At 43.4% G+C, this 17,521-nt stretch overlaps 1 protein-coding gene across 1 annotated transcript in view; it reads left to right on the top strand.

Moving 5' to 3' along the window:
- Positions 1-17,521, top strand: part of LOC311247127 (talin-2) — a gene marked incomplete at its 3' end in the record, with an annotated part of 264,901 nt that overhangs the window by 18,154 nt on the left and 229,226 nt on the right. Inside the window, exon 5 of the mRNA XM_084337443.1 lies at positions 6,632-6,774. Coding sequence (XP_084193569.1) covers positions 6,632-6,774 — 143 coding nt within the window. The remainder of the gene's footprint in view (positions 1-6,631; positions 6,775-17,521) is intronic.

Genomic DNA, 17,521 nt, shown 5'->3' with positions numbered 1-17,521 from the left:
GTTATTTCTTTTTGTAGTCAATGCTAGTTCAAAACCACAAACTTTAAATGAGGGTTAATAGAAAAATCTCGCTGTTTTTTAATAGTCTTAATAGGGAGGGTACTACCCTAAAACCCTGTAGCTGGATCAAATAAAATCAAATTTATTTATAAGGCCCGACAACACACGTTAATGTCCCCATGGGCCGTACACGTCTTCTTTAAACAAGTCAAGAAGAAACATAACAATAAGTCAAGAACAGAACAAGAACACCATAAGGTCCAACAAATTTAAAATAAATGCAAATAAATGAAAGAATGCAAGCACTCCCAGACATACCCCACACGAAGGTAAGGAAAAACTCACTAAAACCTAACAATAGGGAAAAATGCTCCACAGGCAGTGTGGAGGAGAGAAACCTGAGAAGGGCCATTCAAGGGGGGATCTCCCTTCTTAGATGTCGGATCCTGTATTCTGCTGTGTTTCTAAGTTGATGATATAGCCAATTATTTCCCTTTGTGTGGGTGGTTCATTGTTACATATCCTCTAGGGGTGTAACGGTACACAGAAGCCACGGTTCGGTACGTACCTCGGTATTGGTGTCACGGTTCGGTATGAGTTCGGTACAACAGGAAATACATATTTATAATTATTATATATTTATAATTATTATTATAATTATTATTATTAAATATAATAATATTCTATATGCTTGCCGTAGTAGTCAGTGCTACTGGTGTCATTCTGTGTTCAGGCATCCACTGAGTAAATTAATTGCCTACTGCCCCTTTAACAACAACTTAGTTTCAGTTTTACTTGTAGAGAGGATTTAACTTCACTTGAAGCCGAGGCTGAAGAAGACTAGAGAACAGATGACATGTTACACAACAATGGCAGAGGATTATAAATATTTTGGGTTTAAACACAGTAGCAGCAACTGGAGAGGAGCTCAGATGATCTGGTGGTATGTAGTGCTTTTTTTCCTCTCCGATCAGCTGTGAGAAAGTCCGCGGTAGAAAGTTGACATGTGTGTTTGCGTGCGTGTGTGTCTTTCCATTGGTTACCATTATTGGGCAAACAAGAAAACTAAAGAGAACTGCAAAATTATAATGACCCTGCTGTGTTAAACATTTAATTAATTCATCATGGTTTTGTTTTAGGGACAAATAGGCTGTAGTAAACATGAGGGGAAGAGGGGAGAGCCGAGAGCAGTGTGTCAGTGCACGTTGTTAATTCTGTCTGCTTGTCATCGTGCCTAAGCTTCAATGTTTTATTCATCATCTACATTTGGCAATGCAAGCTTAAACGTTAAAGATCAATGTAAGCCAGACAGTGCAAAGTAAAGTAAAGATATTGAGCATAGATTTGTCAAATGTGCAACCCTACTTTCACCTAGTGGTATGACCGTATGAGATGTATTCTTCGTATGGCTGCACGTACCGCACTGTGACGGCCGTACCATAAATTCGTGGGACGAATACACGTACCGTTACACCCCTAATATTCTCTGGAGGCTTTTTCTGCCTCTTTCTTTAACGCTCTATCCATTTCACTCATCCATTCCTTTTGTAACGCTCTATCCATTTCACTCATCCATTCCTTTTCTTTAACCTCTTAACACTTTGAGTGCCAGCCACGAGAAATCTCGTTAGTTCATGCCATGCGTTGAGTGCCAAGAACGAGAAATCTCGTTATTTAATCGTTATTTTTTTTATTATCGATTTCCATTCATTTTTCATCAATCTAGCCTCACGTTACCAGTGGGGATCTGTCTGAGCTCGAAGAGGGAAAATACCGGCCCCTATCGTCTCTCCGGATGGTTATTGCACCCATTGGATTGGACTGAATGAAATGGATGGGAAAAAAATAGTCAGGATTCCACATTTTACTTGTCAGGCATGTAACCGGAGACGATCCCAGTCATTGCCCACCCTCAGAACAGCGTGGAATATGTGTTGCCAGTACCCAGCGTTGGAATGGAATATTTGGAATGGCAATCAGGAATTGGAATAATCTTTTTGGAGAACATCTTGCGGTAAGGAATACATTTTTACCAGTCTTGGGATAATCGGAGCTCTTTTCACCTATATCTCAGCGTGTCCCATATGTGTGTGTGTGTGTGCTGATCAAGATAATCAAATAAGATAATCGATTTTTCAGCCCACTTCTCTAGCGTGCATAAGTACACATATACTATCGATAATCTAGCGTTTATTTGAAAACGATTAATAAATAGGCTGTATTCCAGTAAAGCGCGATTCCTGCAGAATCTTTTTTTTCTTCTGGAAGTTAAAAAAAACGAGCGTTTTTCAAAATGGTATAAAACGGAAATTAACAGATAAAAAAAACAATCCCTTTCGACAATGTTGACTGCAAACAAGTCATTGATAAGCGACGGGCGTATTAGACACATAGCCATAATTTTTTCTCCCCATTTTCTATTTTTCTCCCATCCCAATTTCGTATTTCCAATTCTTCCCTCCCCTGTCTTGAATGTTGCTAGACTATGCCTCCCACTGGTCGGTTGTAGTGAGGATAGAAGCCTTGCATCACGTGTCCCCTCCGGTACACGAGGAGGCAGCCTGTCGCATCTTTTCACCGTAGCAGCTCGAACTCTGTGGCGAGGAGTAACGCATGGGAGGCTCACGCTGCCCCCGATACTTCCTGTTTCCGCCGCACCGCCGTCACCCAACCGACCTGTAGGAGTCGCTGTCCACAACGTCCAATCCCCACCCACCGGCTTTCCCACCCTCTAACACTGCCAATTGTGTTAGTATGACGGCCGGCCAAGCCGGTAGCAACGGCGAGAGCTGGGCTCGATACCAGCATCTCCTGCGTTAGTAGTGAGCGCCTTGCCCACTGTTTTTTTTTTAAATCTCATTAATTCCATAAGAATGTAGAATACACGGGCGGCTACGAAATCTGGAGACGCTGGGCTTGCCTGTTCTAGCCCAGCGCTCCACATTTGCTTTCAGTTTAGCTGGTCGTCCGTACTAATACACATTGGCCATATTAGGGGGTGGGAAACTGATGGGTGGGGATCGGGCGTTGTGGACAGCGACTCCTACAGGTCGGTTGGTGCGCCTGCGCAGTAGAATCAGGAAGTGTCGGGGGCAGCGTGAGCCTCCCACGCGTTACTCCTCGCCACTGAGAGATCGAGCTGCGCAGGTGAAAAGATGCGACTGCTGTTACCTCAAGTACCGGAGGGGACTTGTGCTATGTATGACTTAGTCCACATTGCAGCCGGCTTGTGGGAGGCAAGAAACAGCGTTCGTGACAGGGGAGGGTTGAATTGGATGATACGAAATTGGGATGGGAGAAAAATATAGAAAATGGGAGAAAAAAGTAAAAAAAAAAAAATGTAGAATACACATTTACAGACTTTTTTTTAAAAATATGGTTCATTTGCATGTTCTTGGTATCTGATTCTAGGGACATCTATGGATCTCAAGGAATGTATTCCCAGTGTCAGAAATACTGTGTCTGTTACTAGGCTTGAGTAAATTGTAATGAACCAAATGAGAATATCAATTAAATGTTTTTTTTTTATCTTTGACTGAATAACACCATGCTAAAATTGACCAGACCTGAAAAATCTAAGCAAATGAATAAATGGAAGATGATTAAACAGAAGGACACATGCTATTTGAAATATGATTATAGAATATAGAATATCAGGCCTAAAATGGTTATGCGATTAAAATGTGATTAATTAGATTAATTAATTACAAATCCTGTAATTAATTAGATACATTTTTTTAATCGCCTGATAGCACTAATAAATTCAAGAAAATGCCTGGGCTTCATTGTTTTTCAGTTTCACGGCACTTTGCGAGCGTCTGAAGGCTCAGGGCTGCATTTTTCGCCGAATTAAAGCGCTATTTGTTGCCGTTCGAATGCCTCAGTTCTCGAGTTACATGCCGATATGTCAGGCGTGAACATTTTTACGCGCGTGTCAGATTATCACCCCGGACTCCCGAGGCTCCAGATTCATCCGCCGATTGCGAAAACTATTAGTCAGTGTTGTAACTTGTAGCCAACAATGAGTGTAGCTTTCCAGTGGTATCCCACGTGGGGGTGTGCGAATCAGGGATCTAGTGAAAATTGAAGTGATAAAAATTCCGAATGAATTTACTTGGATGAGGAAATGGAGAGATGGAGAGCTTTTTTCTTGGCATCACAAATTTCTGAACGGATCTTTATACAATTTGGACCTGTACTATATAAGACTTCAGGCTATGGATTTGCGGTGTTTTCCAGCTTATACAATATATATTATTTTGGAATATTGCAACTACTACACAAAAACGTGAGTACACAAGTTCAAGTTCAACGCAAGTTCAGCCCTATGTTACTCATTAGCACTAAAAGTTTTTTCTTTATTGTGTAAGAAACTTCAGATTGTTATCTTTCAAAAGAGACCAGGCTTATGCATGTGCTATAAGCATAAAGTATAAAGATAAGCTTTGCAAAAAAGTATGCAGTCCTCAAGTTAAAGTAAAAAAAAAATGCTTCTTTTCTGGGTGCATGTTAACACATTGAGTGCCACGCCCCTTCCGGGAAGTGACCCCTTCCTTGCCGTCCACCCCATGTAAACGTAGTTGTAGTTTGTAGAGTTAAACCTATATTTTATAGTATAGCTATGGGTATAATAACGTCGTTGAGTCTCTGAGTTGCTTCTGGTCAATGTGCAAAAAATAGATAATTTTTTCATCCGTACATTTCCGTTTATACCGTTTTGAATATGAATATAGTTTGGTTGCTTCTGAGTAATTCCAGGGAAAAGACGCGAAAACAGCGTTTTTGTGTAATTCAATAAACACATTTTTCGCCTGATTATCGGATCTTCCTGAAATCAATGCTAGACCATCATTATTATCCTTCCTCGTGCACGCATGCAATGTGGTTTAGACCGGCGCGCCCCCTACCCCCCCTCCTGCAACCCAACGGCAAACAGCCACACACATAAAACACAGATAGCGTCAATCGTGGTAGAAATAAATATCAGATCAACGCAAGCTTTCATATAGTGTCCTTACCTGTTCTCTGATGTAATGCAAAAAAAAGAATCCAATTATCTCATCGCCATTCCAGTTATCCACACCGATCCTGTCTCTGACGTTGTTGGGCATTGCACTTGAACGGGCGGGCGGGGTCAGTAGTCCAAACCATCCCTACAAGCGTGTGTTTTGCCGGAGTGTTTAGGATCTGTCTCCACGCCACAGCTCGGTAGAGAAATAAAACTAACTAATAAACGGGTTGCAATAATGGCCGAAGGCAGTAGAGGGCGGTATAAGACCGTCTGCCAGCTCAGACACACTAAGGACAGCATGCACAAGGTGCCCCGCTGAATTATGGCAATAGCGAATAAAAGAAATGGCGTGAGAAAAACGTAGATCTACGTTTCCGGCACTCAACGATCGGGCGACAGAAACGTAGTTCTACGTTTTCGGCAACCAAATGGTTAAGAGGTTAAAACAATAAGGCATCTTTGAGTAAACTTTTAGTAGAGATTCAAGATTCAAGAGGTTTATTCATCACATACATACACAAGACATATAGTGAAATGAAGGTGGCCATGCCTGCTTCGATTTAGCAAAGTATCATTAATTATCTCGAGGCTGGGGCCAGCATGTCCTCTTTATTGGAAATCAAATTATGGTCACCCTACTCTATCCATTTCAATCATCCATTCCTTTTCTTTAATGCTCTATCCATTTCACTCATCCATTCCTTTTTCTTTTAACACATTCAGCGCCAAGGACGAGTTAACTTGTTTTTGGCCGCCATGCGTTGAGCGCCAAGGATGAGTAAACTTTTTTCTTTTATTTGATTTTTTTTTTTAATTCATTACAGGTTCACGGACCTCAGTGTTACCATAGGAAATCATTCTGAGATTCCGAGAGTGCAATACCTGGCGGAGAATTTTGGTCCAGGCAAGCCTAGTGGTTCACCCGATCACATTGGAACGCGTCCCTGCCCCTCGATGCATGTGTTGTGCCTGATTATGTCGGGGACACGATGGACGCCAGTACTGGAAATCGCGATCAGGCAATTGGAATATTCTTTTTGGGATACCCCCGATCAAAGGTAAGGACTATCTGACGTCAATTCCACCTTGATCCTACAATGATTTCATATCGATCCAGCTGATCAGCGTGTGTGGTGTTCAAAACGAATACCGTTGATGACGATCAGAGCATCAAAAAACGACCCCCCCCCCCCCCCTTGATGCATTCATGAGAAAACATAATACCTATTATATACCTTTGAATTGGAAATAGTAGCGTGTCCAGGCGAGAAACGCGAACGACTTTAGTCAAATTCACATAGCGCCCTATAACTCAGCTTTTCAGGAATGAGCCCAGATCACTCCTAAATAGGGATGTCCCGATCATAGCTATAATATAGAATATAGATATAGCTCTCCAAACATAGTGACGCACAGTGAAAATAGGCTATGGAAAGCTGGCACATTAGCCACAGGGATAAGGGTAATGGCTGGCGCTGAAAGTGTTAATGCTCTATCCGTTTCACTCATCACAACTAAACTACATGTTACTCATTGTATTTGACTAACCGCCCCTCGGGCGTCAAACCTGTGTACTTCTACATGTCTGTGACGTGTGTTCTCCTGTGGTGTTGTCATCAGTGAACTGGCTGGACCACAGCAGGACCTTCAGAGAGCAGGGGGTGGAGGAGAGCGAGACGCTGCTGCTACGACGCAAGTTCTTCTACTCGGACCAGAACGTGGACTCGAGAGACCCTGTCCAGCTCAACCTGCTCTACGTTCAGGTCAGAACCTCTCTGTCTCTCTCTCTCTCTCTCTCTCTCTCTCTCTCTCTCTCTCTCTCTCTCTCTCTCTCTCTCTCTCTCTCTCTCTCTCTCTCTCTCTCTCTCTCTCTCTCTCTGTCTCTGTCTCTGTCTCTCTGTCTCTCTCTCTGTCTCTCTCTCTGTCTCTCTCTCTGTCTCTCTGTCTCTGTCTCTCTGTCTCTCTCTCTCTCTCTCTCTCTCTCTCTCTCTCTCTCTCTCTGTCTCTCTCTCTGTCTCTCTCTCTCTCTCTCTCTGTCTCTCTCTCTCTCTCTCTCTCTCTCCTCTCTCTCTCTCTCTCTCTCTCTCTCTCTCTCTCTCTCTCTCTTCCCCCTCTCTCTCTGTCTCTCCCTCCCTGCGTCCTGCCCCCCATACTCTCTGTTATGACACATGTTTAGGTATAAGTCGGTGTATTCCATAGATACACAGTGCCCCAGATGTTTAAAGGGGCACATCACCAAGAAACAATCCTGATTTATTTTGAAGTTTCTTTATTAGTCATATGTAGGTTAACACGAGGTCTGTGTTTATAATGAAGTGTGTTGGACGAGACACAGAAACAGGTCAGCTCAGCAGTAGGATCACTACACGCATTAGAGCGCTAGTCATATAAAGATTAAAATATAAAAGGTATAATTGAATAAGAACACAGATTTGGGTGGTCTAACCTTGTTTGCTAGTTAGTCAATTAGTCAAGCTTTCTAACCAAGTAGGATCCATTAAATTGATTTGGACGTTTATACACGTTTATAGATATTATGGAAAAATAATATGGCACTTGAACTAGAAGGGAGCTGTCAATCAAGCATGATTTGACCACGCCCCACTGAGCAGCCAGGTGAGCTGTTTTTGAGCTGTGTTTTTTTCTGTGGTGTGACAAACTCACACAACTCAAACAACACACATTATATTTCCACTTTCCCCCGACTTTAAAACGGAACTAAGTATTCAGCGACAGACGCCATCACGTTTTCCTTCCTCCCTTCCAACACAAACAGGAAGCAGTTTTTATTTTTGGAAGCTTCTTCTCTTCATTATCTCTCTAATGAAACTGCCAATAAACAAATCACTCAAAGTGACCACGATCAATCCCTGGAAAAGGAAAAAGAAAAGGAGCAGCTTTCACGCCCCCATCCACGCCCTCCAGGCTAAATTTTTTTTTGATCCACTTTTCTCCCATTTTTCTATATTTTTTTCTCCCATCCCAATTTCGTATCATCCAATTCAACCCTCCCCTGTCACGAACGCTGTTTCTTGCCTCCCACAAGCCGGCTGCAATGTGGACTAAGTCATACATAGCACAAGTCCCCTCCGGTACTTGAGGTAACAGCAGTCGCATCTTTTCACCTGCGCAGCTCGATCTCTCAGTGTCGAGGAGTAACGCGTGGGAGGCTCACGCTGCCCCCGACACTTCCTGATTCTACCTGCGCAGGCGCACCAACCGACTTGTAGGAGTCGCTTGTTCACAACGTTCGATCCCCACCCTTCAGTTTTCCCTCCCCGTAATACGGCCAATGTGTATTACTGCGGACGACCAGCCAAACTGAAAAACAATGTGGAGAGCTGGATTCGAACACGCGAATCCTAGCGTCTCCACACTGGTGGCGAGTGCCTTAGACCACTACACCACCTAGCCGCCCTTCCTCCAGGCTAAATTTAATATCTTGGTGGCACATTGCGTGTTGACGAACACTTGACCCCTCCAGGACTACGACTAATCTCATATCGCTTTGAGGCCATGTTTTCTGTTTTTGTTTTTGTCTGTTTGTTTGTTATTTACTTGTTTTATTCTTTCTGGGGGGGAAATGTAATGTACGTGTAATGACTATCAATATAATCCAGCAGGCATGTCACTCACACACACACACACACACACACACACACACACACACACACACACACACACACACACACACACACACACACACACACACGCACACACACATCTCCTATTGTTCCCATTGTCTCCCTAATGGTGAAAAGCAATTACCAAAATGTACCATAATGGATGGCTTTGGGTGGATTGAGAAGCACCTTATTCTTCCCTGATTGAGTAGCACCAATTTGAGGCTCCAGTCGCCCATGTCCTGAGTTGTGCTCCTATTACAGAAGACACTGGATTGCTGCAGAGAGGAAGTTGGAGCAAATTAAAGTGCCTTGCTAATGAGGAGCTCTCGCAGCTAGACTCCTCCCTCCTGGAGCTCTCACAGCTAGACTCCTCCCTCCTGGAGCTCTCACAGCTAGACTCCTCCCTCCTGGAGCTCTCACAGCTAGACTCCTCCCTCTGGAGCTCTCGCAGCTAGACTCCTCCCTCCTGGAGCTCTCAGCACTCCTGTCATTCTAGCTGCTAGGACAGACGCATGCTGTACGCACATGCACACTGTCGTACGTCTTCACATGCACAGACAGACAGCCATGTGTCTTCACATGGAAGTCATTAGGAGTGTACTATAATACTGTAATAGCCTGTGCAGCCTTTGCCAAGAAATACATCCAGTATATTTACAATAAAAAACATCAAACAAAATAGTATTTATACAGGCTTAATCAAAATGAAATTGGTTGCTCATGAAAATGTAGACCTTTACATGAAATCATAAATAATTAATATAATTGTTTCTGTTGCCTTAGGATTAACATGAACAAAAATATAATTAAGGCTTAAGCACAATATATACATGTGAAAAAAAGCTATAAATACAATTGCGCCTTCACTTTAACACATGCTGTGCCACGCTGCTATGCGAGGCCACCCATTAAACTAATGGAGTCCGTCACCTTGTTTGTAGAGCTATAACTATATTATAGCTATGGATACAATACTATAGTCATTTGACACTGAGTTTCTTCCGGTCAAGATGCAAAAAGAAATAAAAAATTCCATCCATACGTTCCCGTTTTATACCGTGGTGAATATGAGCGTTATTTCGGAATGATCCGGGCCACTTCCTGAGGCTGGTTATAAGCCGCAATGTGTATTATACTAAATCCATTGGCGTTTTGTCCCTACGCACTTCTACAATAAAAAAAATCAAATGCATATGATCGGTATTATGTTCCATCATGAATGCATGAAAGGGGGGGGGGGGGGGGGGGGGTGGGGTCGTTTTTCGATGCTTTGATCGTCACCAACGGAACACGTTATGGACTAGCGTTACACACATACGCTCGGATCGCAATGAAAACATTATTGGATCAATGCAAGATTGATACCATATAGCCCCCCTTACCTTGACTAGGATGTACCCCGAAAATTCCAAGTATTGATGCCCATCGTTTCGCCAACATAATCCAACACAGAATCCACCACGGGAGTAATTGTTTCTTCTCCATCCGAGCGTTATAACCGCTACACGTGTCCGACAAAGAAAAGTCCGCCCGGACCTACTGTATATAATGAACGCACAGCCCAAGACACAATGTTTCAAATGGTGCTCGATACCGCCGCCTGGTAGTATGCGGCCAGTACTGCACCTTCGGATTTCCAGTATGCATTTTTCAGGCAACACACAGCTCCCTGAGATTGAATAATAGGGTATTAAAATCGGAAAAAAAATGAAAAACGACCCAGAAACGAGAATCTTCGTTTATGGCACTGAACGGTTGGGGCCCAGAAACGAGAATTCTCGTGAACGGCGCTGAATGTGTTAAGTGTCCATAGATCAAACTAAATAAACAACCATATCCAATCAAAGTGAAAACATGAATTACACCTAACAAACGTAGCGTCTGTGGTCTAAGCCTCAACACAAACTAAGTGTGTGTGTGATACGAGGCTCGACCTGCTGCAGGTTGTTTGACCTAAACACCAACGTGTCCACATTCTTTGGCAACAGGGAATTTCTCGTTTTGCGTACAATAATAAAATCTGCTACAGTGGCCAACCCTGGATAACATTTTGTCCCCACCACTCAAGAGGACTGGAATTCATTTTTGACCGGTCCTTCAGTCGTAATTGGCCACACAGCCCCACCCGCCATAGAGTCCTCTGTCCTTTTCCCTCTCACTGACTGGCGACAGCAGCAGACTAAGGTGTGTGTGTGTGTGTGTGTGTGTGTGTGTGTGTGTGTGTGTGTGTGTGTGTGTGTTGTGTGTGTGTGTGTGTGTGTGTGTGTGTGTGTGTGTGTGTGTGTGTGTGTGTGTGTGTGTGTGTGTGTGTGTGTGTGTGTGTGTGTGTGTGTGTGTGTGTGTGTGTGTGTGTGTGTGTGTGTGTGTGTGTGTGTGTGTGTGTGTGTGTGTGTGTGTGTGTGTGTGTGTGTGTGTGTGTGTGTGTGTGTGTGTGTGTGTGTGTGTGTGTGTGTGTGTGTGTGTGTGTGTGTGTGTGTGTGTGTGTGTGTGTGTGTGTGTGTGTGTGTGTGTGTGTGTGTGTGTGTGTGTGTGTGTGTGTGTGTGTGTGTGTGTGTGTGTGTGTGTGTGTGTGTGTGTGTGTGTGTGTGTGTGTGTGTGTGTGTGTGTGTGTGTGTGTGTGTGTGTGTGTGTGTGTGTGTGTGTGTGTGTGTGTGTGTGTGTGTGTGTGTGTGTGTGTGTGTGTGTGTGTGTGTGTGTGTGTGTGTGTGTGTGTGTGTGTGTGTGTGTGTGTGTGTGTGTGTGTGTGTGTGTGTGTGTGTGTGTGTGTGTGTGTGTGTGTGTGTGTGTGTGTGTGTGTGTGTGTGTGTGTGTGTGTGTGTGTGTGTGTGTGTGTGTGTGTGTGTGTGTGTGTGTGTGTGTGTGTGTGTGTGTGTGTGTGTGTGTGTGTGTGTGTGTGTGTGTGTGTGTGTGTGTGTGTGTGTGTGTGTGTGTGTGTGTGTGTGTGTGTGTGTGTGTGTGTGTGTGTGTGTGTGTGTGTGTGTGTGTGTGTGTGTGTGTGTGTGTGTGTGTGTGTCAGGGTTTCCGTTAGAAAAAATTGTTGCCGGTCTCCGTGACCTGCAAGATTTCAACTACCGGACAAATGAGATTAATTCCGGTCATAGTTTATTGAGCTTTAAAACAATTGATAGGCAGGCTCATGTCATCCTCAAGGCATGTAGATTTATAATATTATTACTTAAAACTAGGCTACTTTTGCGTATACAGTCATTAATATATTCCAAATAAAATAAGTCCCTTGATACTCCGTCTCCGTGCTGCTGCTGACTTGAAATAAAATAGACCGCGTATGTGGCAGTCGGTCGGACACTAAACAGCAGTCTGTTATAATCACATTTTTATGAGCTAACGAATTCCGTTATATTGGACATTTGTATTAATTATATCAAGCGAAGAACTGAGAAAGCAGAGAGACTGCAACATTATCGTGGTTTGCGTGACTACTCTCTCCACCTCAATGTCACGCGGTCGAAAAGGGCGCTTGTCTATTGGACAGTGGAAATGTGTGTGTGGCTGCGATCCTGTGTGTGCGCGCGCGCGTGTGTGTGTGTCTGTGTGTGTACTGCGGAGCCCAGATCAGCGGAGCCGAGTTTTGACATGGCATTGATCCATTGTTCTATTGAAGCACATTACCTACCACCATCCTCTCGCTAAACAACTTGTAGACCACGGTGTTTTTATGAGTGCCCACAAGTAGCCGTTTTAATAATATAATAAGCCGCGCGCCTCGGTAATAATAATAAGCCGCGTTTTTTCTTCCTTCTTCCCAAGATGCACAGACATAGATAGATAGATAGAGAGAGAGAGAGAGAGAGAGAGAGATAGATAGATAGATAGAGAGATTAGATGCAGTGTGCTTGTTTTGCAGTGAGTGCTGCGAGCAGTAATAATAATAATCACTTCCTATATTTGGTTCGCGTTTGGTCCGATGAAGCGAACCGAGACCTACGTTTTTAAAGCTCTCGCTGACAACGTCGTTGTCATTATTAGAAGCAACGAGGAAACAAATGTAATGATCGTTTCGTTCATCGCATAGGCTATTTAATTTTAGCCTATTTTAATACAATTCAAATAATCAAATTGTGCTTAGACTCAGGGAATTATTTTCACCGGACATTAAGACCGGAGAAATTAAATATGTCGGACTTCAGGAGATTTTGCCGGACAAATACCGGTAATTACCGGCTAACGGAAACGCTGGTGTGTGTGTGTGTGTGTGTGTGTGTGTGTGTGTGTGTGTGTGTGTGTGTGTGTGTGTGTGTGTGTGTGTGTGTGTGTGTGTGTGTGTGTGTGTGTGTGTGTGTGTGTGTGTGTGTGTGTGTGTGTGTGTGTGTGTGTGTGTGTGTGTGTTGAGCACTCCCCTTGCACCCCTGACCCCTGCTATAGTGACCAGGGACAAAGCAGCACTTTAATGTTTACAGCCTGCCCTGATGTTCTGTGACTGTGAGTGAGACGAGAGAGCAGATGGAGAACCCCTGCTTCAGTTAGCTGGTGGTTGGTGATCAACACTGTGCCCCAGACTCTCCTCTCAGCCAGCTGCCTGTGGGCCAGGAGATGTTGGTGAGGAGAGGGACCTGAAAACAAGGCTATTACAGATATGTAGAGCTGTTGATTGCAAGGGTTTTAGTTGCAATTATTTCCTAATGCACTGTAGATACTGGTTTGTTAAAGGGGCACGTCACAGGAAAACAATGCGGACTTAGAGTTAATGAGTTTGAATATGTCCTCTAGTTAGTGATGCACCGATGTGAAAATTGTGGCAGATACCGATAACCGATGTTATAATATTGCTGTTCTGGCCGATACCGATATTTACCGATGTCGATATCTCTGTATAGAAAACACTTTTTTATGATAATCAAATAAAGAGCTATTTCCCAAAACGCATTATTTTTTTTAACTTTTGTAACTTATTTTCAGAAATGACTGATATTTTGAAACTATTTAAGGCCAAAACATGTAAAAAGAAAGAAAAAAGATAATCTTTTTTATTTTTATTTTTTTAATATCTGCCCTATCTTGATATCGGACCGATACCGATGTGTAAAAAAAAACTGCCATATCGGCCGATATTATATCGGCGGCCGATATATCGTGCATCACTACCTCTAGTGATGTCATCGGAAGACACTGAATCCTTGTGTTAATAGGGAGGTGTAGTGGTTACGTCATTTTCGTTTTTTCCTGTTCCACCCTCTGTTCTACTTAATGTATTTCCCCATTGACCATTTCTAAATCGGCTCGTTTTAGATAAATAAAGCATTACCGTTGGCATGGTGTAGCTTTCTGTGCGTATTATTCCACAATCTATAGCTCAACATGAAAATATTCGCAATTAATCGTAAAGGTAGCAAAATAACAACATTTATGTTTTCGTTCGCTGGGAAACTACACTGCTATTTGGCGCTGCTGACTGACGTCACCACAGCATAGCCTCCTGCCTGTAGTCACAGACCTAGGATCAGATTTCCCTTACATTCCATAAGCTTAACAATTCGTACAATGGGAAAATAACTGACCCTGAATCTGTGGCTAGTATCTCTCTGGTGATCATAACCATTAATCTCTAAAGCCAACAACAATTTTTAAAAGCAACAATCACGTTACCATATTTGTATTTATATTTTAAATCATATAACGTTATTTCGCTGCATATTAAAGCACTGTAAATACTAATGTAAATCATTGTTTCGTTGTACATATTGTGTATAGTTTATAACTAGGGATGTCCGATATTATCGGCCGACCGATATTATCGGCCGATATCTGCAGTAAAATGTGATATCGGAAAATATCGGTATCGGTAAAAAAAAAAAAATATTTTTTTTTTTTTTTTTTTTTTACATTTATTTAACCTTTATTTACCCAGGCAAGCAAGTAAGAACCAATTCTTATTTTATTTATTGTCAAAAGTATGCATGTTGGTTTAATTCAACAACAAGAGATATGTAATGTTAATTTTTACTTTTTTAATTATCATATTTTGCACAGATAATGCTTACATTTAGAAAGCCTTTTGAATGCATCCAGTGAAATTATTAATTACCTGAAATTATTCAGTTTTTTTGGGGGGAAACCCTGCATATATCGGTATCGGTTGATATCGGTATCGGTATCGAAATTAAGAGTTGGACAATATCGGAATATCGGTATCGGTAAAAAAGCCAATATCGAGCATCCCTATTTATAACGTTATTGTTTTTTTACATGACGTTAGTAGCTAGCTAGCTTGCTAGCCGGCATTCCCGAAACTCGTCTAACATGCCCGATTTAAAATGGTTCTCTCCTTTTTGTATACTTTTGTCCTCACAAACAAAGTATTCTGCCAGGGAACTTATGGACACGACAGTACAGTAGTAGTAGTTATAAGGTTTTTGAGCTTTTAACGTTAGTTAGCTATCGTGGTATCAACGGGCCGTGACGTGTAGCTAGCTAGCTTGCTAGCCGGCATGATGGGTGTGCAGTGCTTGCCCCACAGGTCTGAGAAGAGGACCTGCACATTTTACTCGTTCCCGAAACTCCTCTACATGGCCCGATTTAAAATGGTTCACGACAGTAGACATAATGCTAACGTCTAGTACATTTAGCGGGTAACGTTAGCTAGCTAGCTTGGTATCAGCTGGCCGTGACAGGGATTAGGCGACAGCAACTAATCTGAACAACAGGCTGCCTACTGGTAAATGTAGTTATTTTTTTTACGACAAGTTAAAAACCTTATAACTACCTTTATTTCAACCAAACATGCTTAAACAATAATGTTAGTGGTAGAAGGGAACTCATTTTGTGCAAAAATGGAAAGCTTGTTCATGCGGCAGAATTGTTACAATAGCCGATAATCCATTTTCCCAATGATGAATCCCTATACGGGTGGAACAACCAGTGACGTCAGACTACACCTCCCTATTACAGAAAGATTAAATGATGTAGATGAAAAAATTTAGCGGCTTGCAATAGGGATTGCTACGTATTTTTTCATGTCCATAATTTCATTGGGCTGTAATTAACAACACAAAGACTAAGTCACTGGAGGACATATTTCATTAAAGTTTCAAATGACCTACTCCTCGCCGCTGACAATCGTGACTGCTCTGTTTTAATGCTGCTTCACCTCAGCGCAGCTTTCGACACTGTTCATCACAACATTATACTAGATCGTCTCCAACATGGGGTTGGTGTCAGTGGCACTGCACTAGCATGGTTCTCCTCCTATCTCACAAATAGAAGCTTTGCTGTCAACATTGCCAACTGCTCCTCCCCCTCAACCTCCCTCTCCTGTGGGGTCCCGCAAGGGTCCATCCTTGGCCCGATCCTGTTCTCTCTTTACATGCTACCCCTTGGTTCAATCATTCAGAAGCACACCATCTCTTTTCATTGTTATGCTGATGACACACAGCTTTATGTCTCTCTGAAACCTAACAAACAGTCTTTACTTAACACTCTCATGTCCTGTCTCATGTCAGTCTCATGTCCCGGAACACAGTGTGAGAAGAGTATTTATGCGGGTGAACATCAGAAAAGCAGCTGGCCCAGATGGGATAACAGGACGGATACTTAAGTCCTGTGCTAACCAGCTAGCCCCAGTGTTCACCACCATATTTAATCTATCCCTGGCTGAGTCCGTGGTCCCTGCCTGCTTCAAGGTGTCCACTATAATCCCGGTACCAAAATGACTACAGACCGGTGGCACTCACCTCTGTGGTCATGAAATGTTTTGAGAGGCTGGTTAAGGATTACATTTGGACCAGTGATATGGACCCTTTGCAATTTGCATAAAGGCCAAACGGGTCCACTGACGATGCGGTCTCTCAGGTACTACACAACACCCTCACCTAGACAGCCAGAAGGGGGGCTATGTGAGACTGTTGTTCATTGACTATAGATCAGCATTCAACACCATAGTCTCCACCAGACTGGTGGACAAGCTGATTGAGCTGGGTCTGAGCTCCGCTCTGAGCGCCTGGATACTGGACTTTCTGAGTGAAAGGCCTCAGGCGGTCAGGGTGGGGGGTCAGACCTCCAACACCATCACCCTGAGTATCGGGTCCCCCCAGGGCTGTGTTCTGAGCCCCCTGCTGTATTCACTCTACACACATGACTGTGTGGCCAAGTTCAGCTCCAACTCCATAGTGAAGTTTGCGGACGACACAGTGGTGGTGGGGCTGATCTTTGACAACGACGAGAAGGCCTACCGGGAGGAGGTTGATGCACTGGCACGCTGGTGTCAGGACAACAGCCTGCTCCTGAACATTGGTAAAACCAAGGAGCTGATCGTGGATTTTAGGAGAACACAGCAGGGGACACACACACCACTGTGGATAAACGGGGCTACCGTGGACAGGGTGAGCAGCTTTAAGTACCTGGGGGTCCACATCTCAGAAGACCTGACATGGACAACACACATAGACTCAGTCGTAAAGAAGGCGAAGCAGCGCCTCTACCACCTGAGACAGTTAAGGAAGTTCAGAGTATCGGGGAAGATACTCCAGTCCTTCTACTCCGGAGCTGTAGAGAGCATCTTGACTGGCAACATCACCTCCTGGTTTGGGAATAGCACTGCACAAGACCGTAGCAGACTACAAAGAGTGACACGTTCAGCCAAACGCACAATTGGAGGGGGGCTTCCCACCCTCCAGAACATTTACAACAAGCGGTGCAGGGGTAAGGCTAAGAGAATCATCAAGGACTCCAGCCACCCGAACAACTGCCTCTTTGAACTGCTGCGGTCAGGCAAGCGATACCGGAGTCTTAAGGCGAGCACAGAAAGACTCAGAAGAAGCTTCTATCCCCAGGCCATCAGGCTGCTAAACGAACAATAAACACTATGCAACAACCATCAAATGCACACAGCACACACACCCACACGCACACACTCACTTAAACAAACAAC

The sequence above is a fragment of the Notolepis coatsorum genome (assembly GCF_963971535.1).
Source record: "Notolepis coatsorum genome assembly, chromosome: 20".
In the NCBI taxonomy this organism is placed as follows: domain Eukaryota; kingdom Metazoa; phylum Chordata; class Actinopteri; order Aulopiformes; family Paralepididae; genus Notolepis; species Notolepis coatsorum.
This window is presented reverse-complemented; position numbering and strand designations above follow the sequence as displayed.